The sequence below is a fragment of the Anas platyrhynchos genome, chromosome 3, assembly GCF_047663525.1.
Source record: "Anas platyrhynchos isolate ZD024472 breed Pekin duck chromosome 3, IASCAAS_PekinDuck_T2T, whole genome shotgun sequence".
NCBI classification, from domain to species: domain Eukaryota; kingdom Metazoa; phylum Chordata; class Aves; order Anseriformes; family Anatidae; genus Anas; species Anas platyrhynchos.
In genome coordinates, this window is record NC_092589.1 from 2,965,872 (window position 1) to 2,983,473 (window position 17,602).

The 17,602-nt window shown below is 42.1% G+C and overlaps 1 protein-coding gene across 4 annotated transcripts in view; it reads left to right on the top strand.

Annotated features, from left to right (window-relative positions):
• Positions 1-17,602, top strand: part of CFAP61 (cilia and flagella associated protein 61) — a 103,445-nt gene that overhangs the window by 74,338 nt on the left and 11,505 nt on the right. For all 4 annotated transcript variants that reach the window (XM_038176766.2, XM_072035186.1, XM_072035187.1 and 1 more), the window contains 4 exons: positions 3-295; positions 4,365-4,692; positions 5,450-5,541; positions 8,096-8,301. In XM_038176766.2, the coding sequence (XP_038032694.2) occupies positions 3-295; positions 4,365-4,692; positions 5,450-5,541; positions 8,096-8,301 (919 nt within the window). The remainder of the gene's footprint in view (positions 1-2; positions 296-4,364; positions 4,693-5,449; positions 5,542-8,095; positions 8,302-17,602) is intronic.

A 17,602-nucleotide genomic window follows, 5' to 3' on the forward strand; every position in this document is an offset into this window, starting at 1 on the left:
AGGGAACATCATTGTCTATGGGAATACAATTGACATTTACACCACGGTAGAAACCCTCTTATCTCTTGGAATTAATGGATCTCGCATACATCTCGTGCAGCCTCCACTCACCTCAGATGTTACTTGCCTTAACAACAGTGAAATAGAAAGTGCTGTTCAGGAGGCACTGTCAGAGGCTGGCGTGTCTGTTTATTATGACAGTATCCTGGCACAGTGGAGCAAAGGTGACGACCCAGACCTTATCACTTGTGCTGCTTTCACTACTAATACAGAACCATTCAAACTGCAGTGTTCAGTAAGTATATGCTTTCATTGTATTTCCTTCAGTCTGTTCTTTAAGACAAAGACCATCAAATCGTGATAGAGTCCCTTGATGATTTATCTATTTTCTCATTGTCTCTAGAAGAATTAGCGTTCAGTCATTAGTCTGAAGGATTGTTTTGTAAAAATCCAAATAATACCATTGTTAATTCCCTGACTGATTTGGATTTAAATGTATTTTAGTCAGCTGACTCACAAATAGTTGAGTGACAAATATTCCTAATACATTTTCAACATAATTCTAGAAATTTCATCTCCATGAACCTTATCTAGGTAAATTACACACACACACTCACACATCTGTGAGATCTGAGATGTTTTTTAACCTTTCCCAATGGGCAAAACAGTCCTGTTTCTCATCGTTGGGATAATCTGTGTGAGTGGGCTTCTAGTAGAGTCATTTTAAAACATGCATCCTTAGGAAGCCGTAAGGCCCTCACAGCACATCCCCACAGCCAGCAGGCTTCTTTGTGCCTCAAGTCTGCTGTAGTTCTGGAAAGGAAGGACCACATAGCACCGCAGAGAGCTCCCCAGCCACCAGTGGTCCCTCCAAATCATTGTTTTTTTTCCCCAGTCCTTTTCCGTCTATGGATATCTCAGCCTTTCCTGAAGGAGCTGAAGACCTTGTACAACACTTTTATCCACTGGCAATCACCTTTGATCACCATATCAGTAGCGATGTTCTTCTTGCTCTCTCCTCATATGCAGCTCTTCAGTTTCTCCCCTCTTTCCCTAAAATCCCTCTATTTTTATTCTTCTTCCACAGAGATGTGAATCTGGTTTTTGTAACTTAATATCCATTCACCACCTCCCCACAAGCCCGTCACCTCTTCCCCATCACCTTTCCTGTGTGGCCTGTGCCATTCCTTCAAGACCCCCATTTCCTCGTGGTTTGTTTCTCTTGCCCGTTGTGCCCCTTGCCTGTCTTTTCTCCGGTCATGGCTCTTGTCTCTTGTGGTCTTACCCAGCCTCTAAGCTGAGGGATATGCAGTTACTTGTGATGTTGGGGGCTTTCTGTTCTCCAAACCCAGTTCAGCTGTCATGTGGGGCTTGCAGCCGCCTGTGAGGACGGACTCCAAGGAGGACAGGAGCTCCAGTGAGCAGCTGTGTCTGCCAGGCTGTGCAGGAATTGGCACTGCAGCCGCGCTGGGCCTTTTGGGATTTGAGCCAATGTCAACTGTTGATTGGCAGTTTTTAGGGGCTTAATTTGTAGAGTCCTGCAGGATAAAAACAACAGGAGAAAATCTCTTTCTTGAATGCAGCAGCCTCCCTCTTTCCCCTCCCAGGCTGACAGATGGCTCCCAGCCTGGAGGCTGCAGCAGTCCCCTCCCCCTCCCCCTTCCCCTCCCTCCCCTCCCCTCCCTCTCTCTCTCCTCTCCACTCCAGTGGCACTGTCCAGCCTGTCAGCAGGCAGGACACCGGCCAGAGCTTCCCTGATTTTGGATCTGCTAGATGGTTAGCCTTTCTTTAGCTGCACATTGTTCATTACCTGTTTATATACAAAAAGCACAGAGGCTGTAGCTCCTCTGCTTCTGTGTGCCCGCCTCACCAGTAGTGCTAAAATTTCGAGCTCTCTTGGCTTCCCTCTCCTGTGCCTTTTCTCCTGACTGGCTTGTCCAGCTGGCAGTAAGCATTTCACACTTGCCTTCAGTCCCTAGGACAGCTCCGTGGTGGTGTAATTGGGTAATTCCTTTACCCTGGTCACAACTGTGTCCTCCCTGAGGCTGACTGTAAGCGACGGATGTGTTCCTGATGGCTGTTTACCCTGATGCGGTTACGTCTCGGGCTGCTGAAGATGAAGGCAGTAATGTAATGCACACTCATCCGATAACTTCTTTCACCACCCTTTCCTTGGCTTGCACAGTAATATTTCTTGGTTGTGGACAGGAGTATTCATTGTCACGTAATCATTTTAAAAGCTGAGGGCACTGATGAAGGAGAAAGCTCCTTTTAAAGGATCTGGAGCTTCACAATATATATATATTGCAGCAACAAGATGGTAAGTCTTTGTTCCCTTTGCACACCATGTGATCTCACTGAAAGCATATCTCAACTTTGTCATTACTACTTTTAACCCTCAATGCCCAATTTACACTCTTGTTCTATGCTCTTGTTGGGAGCTGCCAGTCATAATTTCTTCCTTTGTAAGAGACATCTGTGAAGACCCTGTTTGTAGCTGTAGCTTCTCCCGCTTCTGTTGCTTATGATGCTTTCTGCCAGAGGTGAAGGTGTGGGGCAGGCAGGAGTTTGGGCTTGTGCCCCCAGTCCCAAGCTGTAGTGACCCAGGCTCACTCACCAATGCTGCATTTCTTGTGCCCCAGGTACCTCTCTCGTCTTGGCCTGAATAGGCACTTCTTTCCTGGGTGAGCATGTTTTTGGCTCCAGATTTCAGGTGGGCTCTTGCCTCTCTAAATCACTTCTAAACATTGTAGAAAAGCAAATAAATCAGGCATCAAGAGATGTGTTAGATGTACGTGATTCTGAGAGCAGTCTGAGAGCCACTCTGTTAATCAACATGCAGAGCCGTGCAGAGCAGGCAGACAAAAGGGGAGGGCTGGCAGACCCTGCAATCCTCCCCCTCACACTGCGCTGGGTTTCAGAGCAGCTCTCGGGGCATCCAGTGCGTTTTGCATGACGTGCTGTGTGCACATCTGTTCCACACCGGCGCCTAACATGTGGGTGGAAATGGTGGCTGCTTCCAGCGCCACCTGCTTTGTGGTGCTCATCGTGGTGGTGCTGCCTCAGCTCCCATTCTGGGGAGCGGGGGTCTCATCTGCTTTCCGGCATCCCAGGAGAGGGACTAGGCAGATGCCACAGGAGGACAAAAGAAGGGAATTACCACTAGCTTTTTCTTTCAGACTTAGAGGAGGAATTCAGGGATTTAGGGCTATTTTCTTTCAATGTCCTTGAAATCCCCTATGGGGAAGACAAGCTCATGGCCTCAGTAGATGCTGCTCCTGGAATAAATCCCTACCTCAGGGCCAGTTCTGTAAGATGAGCAGTAGGACAGAGGGGGCGGTGTTTACAGAATGGTAGTCGTGTCTCTTTTCTCTCCCATAAACCAAAATGTACTGAATATGTATCAGCTCCGTTTATTACCAGATTCAGAAATGGACTGCCAGATATACCAAGGATTTCACTTAGCTATGGTCTCTGTGCTGACCCAGATAACCAGTGGGTCTGTCCAACATCGAAGACCTGTGCCTCTGAGAGCAGGGTAACTCCAAGCAGTAACGGCATGCAGAGTAATTTGCTTCCTAAGGCAAGCATTTTACAGGCCTGGAATAGTTAGAGATGTGTTTCAGCCCTGACAGAGTTTGAATGTGCTCTACAAAGTTTAGGTCACTATGAGGTATATTAAATTTGAGCGCTTTCCTTTTCATGTACATGTTCAGTCTTTTTATACCTCTCACAAACTTCTTGGCCTCCACAGCACTGACTGGCATAAATTCAGTACTTTGAATGAGGATGAAATTTCTTCTGAACAATTTGAATTTCCTATCTTGCAATTTCATTGAATGTGCCTGTGCTGGTAGCCATGGTTGCATAGTTTGCTGGCATACAGTTAGGCACAACAGTTTGAAAAATATTTGTAATATATGGTTATGCTGCTAAAATACAAACTACATTGTGCTTTTTCTATTAATTTGTTTTTCAATTTAGCTTCACCATTTGAAAGAAGCAAAACAACTTCATGAAGAATTCTAGTCTGTTTCATACACTAACACAGAAAATGTGCGCATCTACTCAGGCTATCTGACATATGTAATCTTAGAGTTTTTTTAAATCAAATTAATTTACTTAACCAGAAGTAGGTGAGTCTGGTTTAGTAATCCCGTTCTGATCCAATATTTGTAGCTTTAATTTTAGTTGCTATGAATACTGGATAAGAAGGATTTATCTGTGTATACAAAATCAAACTGTATTTAATGTTCCTGTTTTTATAAAATAAATAACATTCAGAATGAAATGTATGTTTTTATTTATGAAATTAGCCAGTAATTAATGTATAATAACCTGCATTTGTTTACATTTCTTCTTAGGCATTTTTCAGCTTTGCCTACAGGACTGTGGATTATGAAACCTTTAAGGCAATTAATGATGCTTGCCTTGTTTTTGATGGAAGACTTGTGATTGATACCGAATTCCATACTAATGATGTCAGTATCAGGGCTGCAGGTTCTTTAACAAAGTACTCCAGGAAATATTATGCAGATGAATGGACACACAGCAACTTCAATTCAAAAGAGATTGGCTTTGAACTTGCTACATCTATGCTGAATCTCTTTGATCCAACCCTTAAGCCCTTTTCTAAGCCACCAGAAGGCATGGATAGCCTCATCCCCATGTACAAGGGGTGTAAAATTAAAGGTATGTGAAAATGGAGTTCTGCCATCCTTTCATACCCTCTTTGTTATTTTTGCTGCTATATAGTCAGTGTAGGTCCATTTCACTTCAGTAGCCATCTAATGGCAGTAAAGTCATCAAAACTCCCTGTACAGTCAGTGGAGAGAGGTGATGGCCTCTAGGTGATACCAGGGAGTGATTCTGCTTGCATTCATGCAAGGATTCATTTCTTCGTGTCACCACCTAGCTCAAGATATTTAAAAGCTTTGTCTAACCTATGCTAGATTCCCTCTATTTTCAAGTGAGAGAAACAGGAGCATCCAGAACATGACTGATGCAGTCTACTGAGAGGTATCTCAGATGGGATGCATTATTTACAAGAATTACATGTGATATATACCATGTAACCTAACATTTGCCATTCCTCATTTGTCTTTAGCTCTGTAGACTTGTCTAGGAATTGGGAGGAAGGGGAAAACAAACAAACAAACAACAACAAAAAAAAAAAAAACAAGCTTACACTGAAGATTTTTGCTAATAATGGACCAAGTTGTGCTTTTATTTATATTGCAGTCACAATCAGAACTTTTCAAGATGTGGCTGCTGCACCAATAGGTATAACAGTACCAAAGCACATGAAGCCACAACAACAAATTAAATTTTCCTCTTTAGACACTTCGTTAAAAAAATAATAATCATTCTGGGAAAAGGAGGGTAAACAGACACTTTATTTTCTTTTCTGTGCATGAGTGAATAAATCTCATCGTTTCATTTATGGCAGGAGGTGTTCTTCCCAGAGGTTGTAATTACTTGCATATTTCCAAACCAGAAATCCCCATCCAGTTGGACATAGAGCTTGCACTGTCTGACCATGTAAGTTATGTTATTTAACTTTTCCTTGTTTTTTTCCTCTGTTGGGAAGATATCATGTTTGCTTTTCCTCAGTCCTCTCTTTTTCAGGATGGCCTTCTTTTTGCTTGTTTCTCTAGAGAGACACAAGTCATTTTCTCAGCCACATGGAACACGTTGCTTTTGAAGTTCCTACCAAATACGTAATACACAGAACATCATGGTAGTGGTGGTATTTGCCATCAGATTCGTGTAGTAAATCCAGAGTCTGATAAGCCTGCGTGCATCATATAAATCAGGTGCAGCTGGTGAATTATAACAGTATGAATTAAAACGAACTGAACCTCTTAGATATTCATTACCATACTTTCTGATATTTGGCTTTCTCCAAAAATGTACTTTTGTTATAAAGAAGAGATAGGATAGCATTAGCTGGATTTCACTGAAATATGCTTTCAGCCTTAGCTCTTACCTTCTTTCCTCTGTAATAAGGAGCCATAAATGCATACAGATGATAAAATGTCACAGTCTTATCAGTGAAAATGAGTTGATTTCTAGACTAGAAGGAAAAGAATGTATCCTGGAAGGGATGGTGTGTACTTTGCTGCTAGAAAACAGCCAGTCCTAGAACTGTGAGGGTCTTCTTTCTCTGAGTGGGAAAGAGGGAAGCACTTCATGCAGTTAGGCTATGTGGAAGATTCTCCCATGACACTAACGTGGAGCCACTTCTCTTACTGCAGAACGTCACTTGTGAAACATGAAGACTAGATTCATGTATTTTAAAGCCAGAAAAGACCGTGCACCTATTCAAGCTTTGTACCTTTGTACATTGTACCTTTTTCCTTAGGGATCTCTACATCAAGCCCATTCTTGTAGATGAGGTAGAGTGTTTTCTCAAAGACTACTTCAGTGTTCATTTTAAAACTCAGGTAGCAATGGTCCATAGAAAGAAATGATGTTTTAAAAAGGGAATCCATGCTTTGCAGAGGGAAGGAAATCAAAGCATGGCTCACCTTGTTTTCCAGCTTTTCAGATCCAGGATAAGCTGTCTGAAGCTGCACATACTGGGAAGCAAAAAGGACTATCAGAGAGAGAAAAATAGATTTTGTCAGTCCAAATTACTAGAACATGATAAGAATTCTTTTGCTGCAACTTTGACTCCCCATTGTCTGAAAATATAACATCTTTAAAGCTGCTCCACAAACTTCATGTAAATCCTAAAAGAATTTCCCAGGAAAATAGTAAAAGAAGCTAGTGAAACGTATTAACTGAGAGATGTGGAAGTTACAAAGGCGACTGTAGCCTAGCAACAGGTTTTAAAGATATATAAATTGGAACATGAATACAGCTTTAAAAAATAGCTTCAAGCTATTTGATCATCCCACTGTGAGGTCTAAAACACATTTTTACATTTTTGTCTTGTATTAAGTAATTGGTTAGTGCTACAGTTTGAGCATCAACATCGAACACTATTATTTTTTAATTGATAGTGATAATGTAAGCAATAGTCAGGAGCCCTGTTTGTATTAGCAAGAGGGTGTCACTGAGAACAATTCTAAATCATGTGTGTATATTTGCATGTGTGTGTGCGTGTGCATGTATATATATGCATATATATATATTTATGTCATGTATGTATATGCATATATTTTAAAGTAATTGTAATTCCAGGTACCATCCAAAGAGATCAAGCCCAGCCTCCTGCAGCTGCAGACAACCATCTAGTTCATAGTCATTTATGAAATTTAAAGACAGGGTCCTTCTTGCTGGTAATTTTATTGTTGGAAGGCTGTTCCTACACATCATACCTCGTACTACTACAGAATGATTGACATGTGATAAAGCTGTGGGTTGTGACATTGAAGCCTGCTTGTAACTGATTAATGTGGTAATATCAACTCTCTGTCTATTGTCATATAGCTTCTACAATGCGCCAAAAATTTGAACTCTGCACATATACTGCTTGTATATCCATATAAATACATATGTATATACACTTACAAATCTGTAGGGAGAGTGTAGGTATACTAGTGTGTTCTTTGTTCATCAAGATGCTATCTTATAGTAAGTTATGATATGCCATGTGTATGCAATAGTATGGACACTGTATAGAATACAGGGACAAACAGGTTTCAATTTTCCATAAACAGAGCGTTCTTGTGTTTGAGATGCCCCAGGTCATCCCTTCTGACCTCCAGCTGCTGCTCCATAAGGTCACAGGTCTCCCATGGTTCCTTTATCATAACTGCCAGCCCAGTTCGGATGTCCCAGATACCCTTAGGTGTCTCATGTGGCACTCAGTCATGGGCATCTGAAGCCTATGCTGTGCTCATGGTCATATGCTTCACAGTTTCTGTGCAGTTAACCGAGGTATAAATCACAGAGCAAATCTTCGTGCCCAAATGATGGTATCTTGTTGTATAAACTGTGGTGCCAGGAATGGATATTCTTGGTTAAAAATGTTTGTGGATTTTAAGAAATGGTAAATATCAAATATCAAACCCTAGCAGATCCTGTATGTATGCCAGGTCAGGTGTTATTTCCATTTGCATAGTTTGCCTTTTATTTTGTGTTCCAGGGTATGGAAATTATAACTGGAAAGGCGAGACATGGGAATTATTTTAGAATGCATATCAACAAATATAGTATGGTAGATAGCATCACCTGCTTTTCAAAGACACCCTTTCCCGTGTCAAACTATATTTGCTTATATGGACAGCATGAACGTCTTCTTAATGATCTTCATTATCGCTGGAATGAAGGGCAGATTACAGACCTTTACAGGTAAGATGAATTCAACATTGTGCGTAAAATTTATGTTCTGGATGAATTGTAGTTTTCTTTTCTTATGGTTTATCTTCTAGCTGTTTTCCCTTAGAGCTCAAGATAGATTTAAAAAAATATATTTTCAACTACTTGGCAAAATTATCAGTGGCAATGCAAGCCCTAAAGAGATTCCTGGAAAGAACTGTCTTTCTCAGATTTATTTAGAGAAGGAGCAGTGGTTTACTTGAACAGCTTTCATCTGAAAGAGCATTTCAGAATCATTATAACATTTGCTTAGAACAGTTGGTAGGCTTAACTCATTAAGCTGAGTCTGAAGAATCCTTTTTTATTCTTTAACTCAAGATTCATATTCAGAAGTCAAAATTAAAAGTCAGTGCTTTAATCACTTCAAATCAAATTTTTATCCAAAGTTTTCTAGGGAGGTTTTAAATCACACATAATGTTAGTCACACTGCTTACCTTGCCTGTCAGATGATGATAAAACAAATCCTAGAATTTATCCTGTAGACTGTTGTCTGTCTAAATGAGCATAGGGAGTTACTTTTACTTAATTTTATAGCCGAAAGCTGTGGCAGGAGTCTGCATGCTTAGTGGACATTCCCCATCCAGCTTGCAGGCCTCTAAAGCAGTTTGCAGCAGTGAAACAGGTCTTGAAGATTTTCTGACGTGCTCCCCTCCACCTGAGCAAGTGCAGGGCAGTTTTGGGGACTAGGCATTTTGGAGCAAGGACTGAGACTCAGCTGGAGAGACTGAAAAGCCTGGCTATTTCTATCTAAGATCTATGTCCTGTCTCTTCTGAGAGACATTCTCATTGCTTTTGAAAGTGCGAACTTTAATTAAAGAAGTTGTTTTGGAAAAAGGGGGGTGTTTGAAAAATGAGATCTACTGTATCTTTAATCTTCTGCTACTACTGCAGAACTTGATATTTCAAAAAGTTACATGGACTAAAAACTCAGACTTGGTTTATTCCTTATGCCTCAGCTAAAATAAGTGCTTTTGAGTTCAGGCATGGCAAAAAAAATCCTGAGTTTCATTCATGTGATAGAATTCTTTGAGCATGTAATTAAAACTTGTCAATACATTTTATTTGGATTTTTTTTTTTAATCCCTCGCAAGTGATGGCTTGGGACAAAGAATTGTCACAGGTACAGTGTAAGTGAAGTACTTCCTTACACAAACTGGTTTGGAGACAGACAGCCAAGCACAGGAACAACTGGTAAATTTTCATTATGATACAAAGCTGATAGTGGTCTTACAAGTCTTTAGGCATGATTTGGTTATATTTTTAACTGATTTGAAGAAAGGCATAAATGACAGTAAAGCTTTCAGATTAAACAATATTATTTAGATAACATTTAGTAAAAGTTTGATGTAAAGGATGCACTGTGGTCCAAGAGAAGTTTTGTGTGATGACAGATGTCTGCTAGTCCAAAACAAACTAGAAATATGTAGTTTTAATGGCACAGTCCTCTGTGCCTACATTGCATTGACTGTGCTGGTAGTTGCAATCCTATGTAGGAACGAAGCACCTGGTATCTTGAGACAGGGACTTATGAGTCTCTGAATTCCTGTACCTCTTTCTCTAGCTTTTGCACTTCTGCTGGTTCAGTGTCAAAAAGCTTCACTGGAATATGGATAAGGCATTGTACGTGGCTGAGGACAGAGAAATGAGAATGTCTGCTGAAATGGGGGAGGGAGGGAATCCAATCAAGCCTTTCATTTAATGACAAAAGATTGGTTTGTATGCCATGTCTTGAGAATAGTGGTATCAGCTGTCGTCTCAAAGGGTGAGCTCCCCTGAAAAGGACTCGGTGCGTCACTGCAGCTGGATGTGCATCTCTCTTATTTCTTCAGATGCTTTGCACTCCTCTTTCTGCAGTCTGTCCTCATTCTAAATATGTCAGAGACTGACTCTTCATTCTTTGTTATTCCCCATCTTTTACAGGAAGATGGGATGAACTCAAATGTTAACTGTGGGTTTTAGAAGTTTCTTGTACAAAAATGCTTCTTTACAGATTTCACTTCAGGAGATCCAATATGCCTCTGCTGGGAGGCATATTGATTTATAGAAAAGGTTGGGTTTGTTTTCCAAGAGAGCAATGGCACCCAGCAAATGTAAAGTTCACATAAACAGTATTCTGTCAGCAGGTGTTAAGTAGAAACTGAAGGTGGATGACACAATTGTATGAGATAAAGGCCAAGACTGCAGAAAATTTTCTTCTCACAGCTGATCAGCTAATACATTTTGAGCACTGGAAGAAGCTCAGTATTCAGGTTGTGGCAAGGTATCATCAGCCTTGTTCATGGTGCTACAATATGCAAACACAGCTCTGAACTAATCTTTTCTGTGAACCACGAACATTGTCAGACACACTTGTGCTGTTTGCCCAGATGTGGTTAGTGTCAGTAGTTGCATGCACTAGCAAGTTTCACACCAACATCAACATCTGGAAGAATACATCATTTTGCTTTGGGATTTCTGTCTGCAACACAGGTAGCGGTATTTTCCTGACATTGACAAAACCAGCAATTTTTCCCTTTCACTGTGTTATTGTGCATTGGGCGTGTAGCCCAGCCCAAGGACCTCAGTGCAGCTGCACCTGTCTGCACTCCTGATAGCCACACACAGATTTTAAAGAGATGAGACATTATCTTTACAAATGGACAGCTTATTTCTTCATGAAAGCAATTAAGTGTGTATTAGCCTCCGTTGCTGTCATAATGGTGACAGGATCCCTACACACTGTGCAGGCTCATCAGGGGTTACAAGCAAGATCAAGTTCTAAACATCCATGGAGATTTAAAAAAATCTCAAGAGAGATGAAGATCCCAGTGACAATCTGTTAATAGGATAAGATAGGCCAGTCAACATAAGAAAAATAAGAAGGGCAGCTTTATCTGATGCCAGCACTGACACTCAATGGAGGAGTCATCAGCTCTTGCAGAAGACTGGTTGCATCTTAGCTGGTCTTTGTCAGGGCTGTTTATTGGCCAAAACTGCTGGCAGCCTAGCAGGTTCTGAAGCCATGCAAGGTCAGGGTCCTCTTGCACCCACATACTCACAGGCACCTCCACAGCCTGCGTGTCCAGGAGGTCTGGCCAGGATCACAGGTGTGCCACACAGGGGCACACTGCTCATCAGTCCTCATAGCATCTCTTCAGCTCTTCTTAAGTAGTGATGCTGAACAAAGGTTGCCAAAGCAGAGTGAAAGGGCTAGTGAGAAAAGGAGGAGATGGTAAGAAGATGAAGCAAACTGCCTGTAAGCTCCATGTAGCAGTCCTAGTGCAAAGCACATCAGCACAGGAAATTGCTTCCTTCAGGAAGAGGTACAGCAATGGAAGAAGGCTGGGAATACAATGTAGTCTTAGAGTGTGCATATCACAGAACCACAGAATCACAGAACTTCTAGGTTGGAAGAGACCTCTAAGATCACCCAGTCCAACCTCTGACCTAACACTAACCAGTCCTCCACTAAACCATACCACTGAGCTCTACATCTAAACATCTTTTAAAGACCTCCAGGGATGGTGACTCCACCACTTCCCTGGGCAGCCCATTCCCATGCCTAACAACCCTTTCAGTAAAGAAGTTTTTCCTAATATCCAACCTAAACCTCCCCTAGCACAACTTTAGCCCATTCCCCCTCACCCTGTCACCAGGCACATGGGAGAACAGACCAACCCCCACCTCGCTACAGCCTCCTTTAAGGTACCTGTAGAGAAAAATAAGGTCGCCCCTGCGCCTTCTTTTCTCCAGGCTGAACAAGCCCAGCTCCCTCAGCCGCTCCTCATAGGACTTGTTCTCCAGGCCCCTCACCAGCTTCGTCGCTCTTCTCTGGACTCGCTCGAGCACCTCCATGTCCTTCTTGTAGCGAGGGGCCCAAAACTGAACACAGTACTCGAGGTGCGGCCTCACCAGAGCCGAGTACAGGGGGACGATCACCTCCCTAGCCCTGCTGGCCACACTGCTTCTGATACAAGCCAGGATGCCGTTGGCCTTCTTGGCCACCTGAGCACACTGCTGGCTCATATTCAGCCGACTATCAACCAATACTCCCAGGTCCTTCTCTGCCAGGCAGCTCTCCAACCACTCCTCTCCCAGCCTGTAGCTTTGCTTGGGGTTGTTGTGCCCCAGGTGCAGGACCCGGCACTTGGCCTTGTTGAACTTCATGCAGTTGGCCTCAGCCCATCGGTCCAGCCTGTCCAGATCCTTCTGCAGAGCCCTCCTACCCTCAAGCAGATCGACACACGCACCTAACTTGGTGTCATCTGCAAACTTACTGAGGGTGCACTCGATCCCCTCATCCAGATCATCAATAAAGATATTGAAGAGGACTGGCCTGGTACTGAGCCCTGGGGGACTCCACTAGTGACCGGCCTCCAGCTGGATTTGACTGCATTCACCACAACTCTTTGGGCCCAGCTACCCAGCCAGTTTCTAACCCAATGAAGCATACACCAGTCGAAGCCATGAGCAGCCACTTTCTTGAGGAGAATGCTGTGGGAAATGGTGTCAAAAGCCTTACTGAAGTCAAGGTAGACCACATCCACGGTTTACATGTTTGTATACAATATGCAACAATATACAATGTTAAACCTAGCCATTAGAAGACTATCCATTAGAAAACCATGAAATTGAAAAATGTTTTGGCATCTCTTGTGGAATGAAGATTGTCTTGAGGCTTATATGCAGGTGAAAAGTGGCCTTTGGCAAGGAATATGAAAATGTGATCAGTGATTTCTCTGTGTGGGATAGAAAGAAGAACTGGTTTGGGTGATGTTCACATGGTCTGTAATGATCTCACAGCACTGAGTGAGTGTAAACCTGATGCTAAGGCTGAATTTCTCTTATTGGGAAAAAAAAAATTCCTTTTAAACTACTACACGTTACACCTATATCCACTTGCAGCATTTTCTAGCAAGTTGTGAAGTGCCCTTAGTGGAAAAAAAAAATAGACTGAAAATGTTGCAGTTTGTTAGTTAAGCTTACAAACTTGCTGGTTTGCAACATTCATTCCCTTCATCCTTTCTTTATGCCTTATTTTAGGAAGGGCCTTCTTATAAGCCAAGAAAGTACATCGCTTTAATCTTTTGCTCTGCATTTAGATTTCACAGCATGGCATCTAGTTCCAGGAACGGACACAGTAAAACAGCTGTCACCTGGGAGCCAATTTATTTCTGTGTAGCAAATTGTCTTTTAAATAATTAGAGACTGCACCTAGCAATGAATTTCCTTGATGATTTGCATTTGGTATGAAGGCTGAAGGTTAACCCCATGATACCGGATTTCCTGGCCGTAATGGGCCAGTGCCATTTTCAAATTAGCGTTAGTGACAGGCCCTCAAGATTCAGCTAACTTGAAGAAGTAACCCCTCCCGGCTGCACGCATGAAACTGCCACTAAAGGAGATAAATAATGTTTCCTTGTGTGGAGGGAAAAGTTCCATTGACTTCAGTATGAGTTCAGCATGATTAAAAGCTGCCTCTAAAAGAAGCCTCTAGGACTTCAAGTTGGCAGATTTACAAACCTGGTGAGCAATAACTGAAAAACAAAACAAAACAAACAAACAAAACCAGCATATAGTTGTGTAACTATATTTCCTTGGTCCCATGGCTAAGAAATGTGCTAGGGCACTTGAGAGTCTGTTATCATTTAGTGAGCTGAATACTCCTCCTCTGTCTGACAGTACTTTGACAGCTCACTGAAAGTCTCAAATGCTTTTGAATTATTATCATGTTTAAGGGAAACAATGCTTTTAGCTTTGTGTTGGCAGTTCTAACTGAATCTGATGGAACTAATGATTTTCCAAGTTTCCTTTCTCCTACTTTAGCGGACAGATACTATGGACATCCTTAAAGGAGGTCTCAGTGCAACTCTACAATTGCAGAGTTAAACTGAATGCTCCTCAGAATGCCCAGCTGCCTTAGCTGTGATCCCAGTGACATAGATATTAATGTGATAACAACAGATACCAGATTTATCAAAAATAATTGCCTACAGTTAAGCTCCTGCAGCCTGATCTTACCATGTGTTAGGTACTCCAGCTTAATTTAGAGTAGCATCTGAGTGGCCCAGTCCATTACTTAGCTAAACATGAAATTAAGAGCCAATGTTTTTGTTTCTACCTATGCAAACAACATCTGAGGAAACAGGCTGTTAAGCCAAAAGATGGTCACAACCAGTCAGACAGCTGTCTCTTCTGCCTGCTCATCCCTCTGGCTGTTTTACAGGATGCCATGATCTGCCGGACAAGTTGTCAGGGTCGTAGACAGGCAACAGTCCCTGACCATGCAAAGTCTCATTCTCACTTGTCATTGTGCTCCAAGAAGCCAGCACAGCATCAGCAATGGTCAGTCTTCCATCTGCCTGGTGCCGCCATGGCTGGTGCACTCACTCCGTCTGGGCCTTCGGTCACTGTGTTCCTGAGCAGAGAGGTCTTCAGATGTTGCTGTCAGACATCAGGCAGACACAACCTTAGGAACCACAGACAGTATCCTGAAGCTGAGGATTTTGTGTACATTCTTTTCATGTCACTTGGATGTTTCACAGTATTACTACCTAGATTTGGAATCCACTTCAGGAAGGAATTTCTGCAGTTTTTATTGATTTCCTGTAAGGTTGCATCTTGAAAAGGCTCAGATGGAATTTAAGCACCTAAGAGTGAGGCTCTTCCCGACAGGGAAGATTTTTCTTGAAGGGAAAAGAAAGCAAATCCCAGCAGGTGTAACATGAAGCACTCCCTACACCACACTCCTTCCCTTCCCTCGGAGGTCTCTGGTGCTCGCTGAAACCCTTCAAATCCTTCCCATTCCCATAGCAGCAGATAAAAGAGGCAGGTGTGGGAAGAGGCCTGAAATACTTTTTCTTTTAAGCTTGTGCATTTGTTTTTGGTCATCAGTGCTCCACACTGCTTCACAAAGGAGGAATGTAACTGGCCAGTTGTACCCTTTTGTATGCTCCTGAGGTGAAGGCAACTGTAAGGCAGTTGCCAAGTTATGGAATGTGTCTACAGAGCAGTGGAATCTCCCTTTGCTGCATCTTGAGTACAGAACAGATAATTACAGGGGTCTCCTGGTACTTGGCAACCAAATGGATGCTCACTGGCATCATGCCTTTAATATGAGAGAGAAGTGCTTCATATAGGCTTCATTTGGCATTAATGAAAACCAAATTTACTAACACAATGCATAAAAATCTGGCCCACTAGTTTCTAAAATACTTAACTAGTTTATTTATCAAATTAGGTGTGAGTGCTTTTCTTACTTGGGATGTTGCATTAATGAACTTGTTTTCAGACATGACCTGCAGAAGATGCCGGTCGCATCCCATTAATGAAGCAGTAATGCTGATGACAAGACAAAGGAGCACCACTATCGCATGACAGCGAGAGGAGCAAAGGCAGCAGTGCTGGGACAAACAGCACGGATTTGGGCTGGCAGTGATGAGGAATCCTGTCAGAGGCACACCATTATGCTGACCAGTTTCTAAAAGGCACCCTCTGAAATGCTGTGTTGATCAGCCATCCCCTTCTACAGTTTCTTCTTGGGCCCATTCAGAGTTTACTCTTAGTGTAACGCTGAAGATGCTGTATGAGAAGCGCTTCTGGTACTTACCAGTTTGTAAAGCATGGTGACAGACTAATGCATGATGTGGCAAAGTGCTTGAATCACACATAACACAGAGTACTAAGTGCTCTATTTATACTGCATTTATATTTAGCTCTTACCAGAAATGTGTTTTAGCCATCTGTACTCACTAGGCTTCGGTTTGCATCCTGGAGCCATCTCGGTGCACACAGGCTGCATGCCTGGTGGAAGAAACGAACTAGCACAATGAATTGCATGCTGGTGTCCTGCCCATGGGACCACATGGCAGTCGGCCCAAGAGAGCAATCAGAATAAAACCCTGAAACACGTCCAGCGGGGGTGTCACATCCACTCCACTGTCTGAACTGTTTGCTGATATAGACAAAGCCTTTGAGATTCATACAGATAAGTGCTGAAATTTTGCATTAGTTGATTTAAAATAAGGACTGCCCTTCTTCAAAAAATGAGAAGAAAACAATGTGAAGGATTCTCAGAAGTATTTTTTCTTGTTGTTTTGATTAGGGGAGGAACAAAAAGGCACCGAGTAATTTCTGAGTGTGCGAAGTAGTAAGTCAATTCCTGCTTCCTATTTTGAGGGGAACACCTGAAGATTCAGATGTTGCTCTATTATATATGTCAACTTTCCAGCTATAACTGGGAAGTGCATATGTAAGATAAGACTTTGCTGCTCAGTCACGGTTAGAGAGATGTACTTCTGGGCACCTCCACAACCAGATATTTAAGAGAAAAGCCTTGCAAGGTTACCCAGTAACCATGTAGAAGTTTTTGAGGTACCCCCGTTGGCATAAGTACCTAAATCTTGTGTAACGCCCTGTGCCTATTAAAGTCTAATTTTTTATTTTTTTTTTACCAAAGAAATCCCTGACGCAAGAACCTAAGTCTTACTGATACGCAGTCAGACAGAAGGTTCCCAAACACACAACAGCAAGGAGTGAAGGGGGTCAAGTTGCCATTCAGTAAGGAGCCTTGGAAAATTCCGCCCACAAACTATAAAAGCAGATAATACCACTGGATGTTTCCGTAGCTGTTCTCTTCAAACACACTCACTTATGCTCACGTTAATTTTTTGTACGAGCTGTTCAAGCTAAACGCTTAAATATTTTGAGCAGTATAAACAACATTTGCTTCTTTCAAAGTAACCGTTGGGCCTTTTCTGCTTAAATTCAATTCACACATCATAATACTCTGTACTTCAGGCTAAAAGTGATGTATTATTCAGTGTCATTTAATGAGAGTTTAAGCAGAAATGCCACAGTGGATTGTTTAATGACACAGCTCTAATAAATCTCACAGCATAATAGAAAAATTAGAAAAAAGAACATTTGATGTTTCCAATATTATTTTTTAAAGGACTAGTTACTGATATACATTTATTACACATAGCCTGGATAATAAGTGATTAAACAAGAAATACATTTTACATACAAAAGCTGGTTTTAAAACAGACTGTCCAAAATGGAGCATGATTGTTCATTAAGAGAAAAACTAGACTGCAGTGCTGTCCAAGATGTGCTGGGTCCCATACATTAGCACACTGCAGTTACATTTAAGGGATTCCACCTGAGGCTTTTGTTCATCATGCGGACAGTGAGACTTATTTTCTGCAGGCTTGAAAAAAAACAGAAAGGAAATGTGGCAGGTAGTGAGCATGGCTGAGAGGGACTAATGCTACTCAGTACACTTTGCAGCCT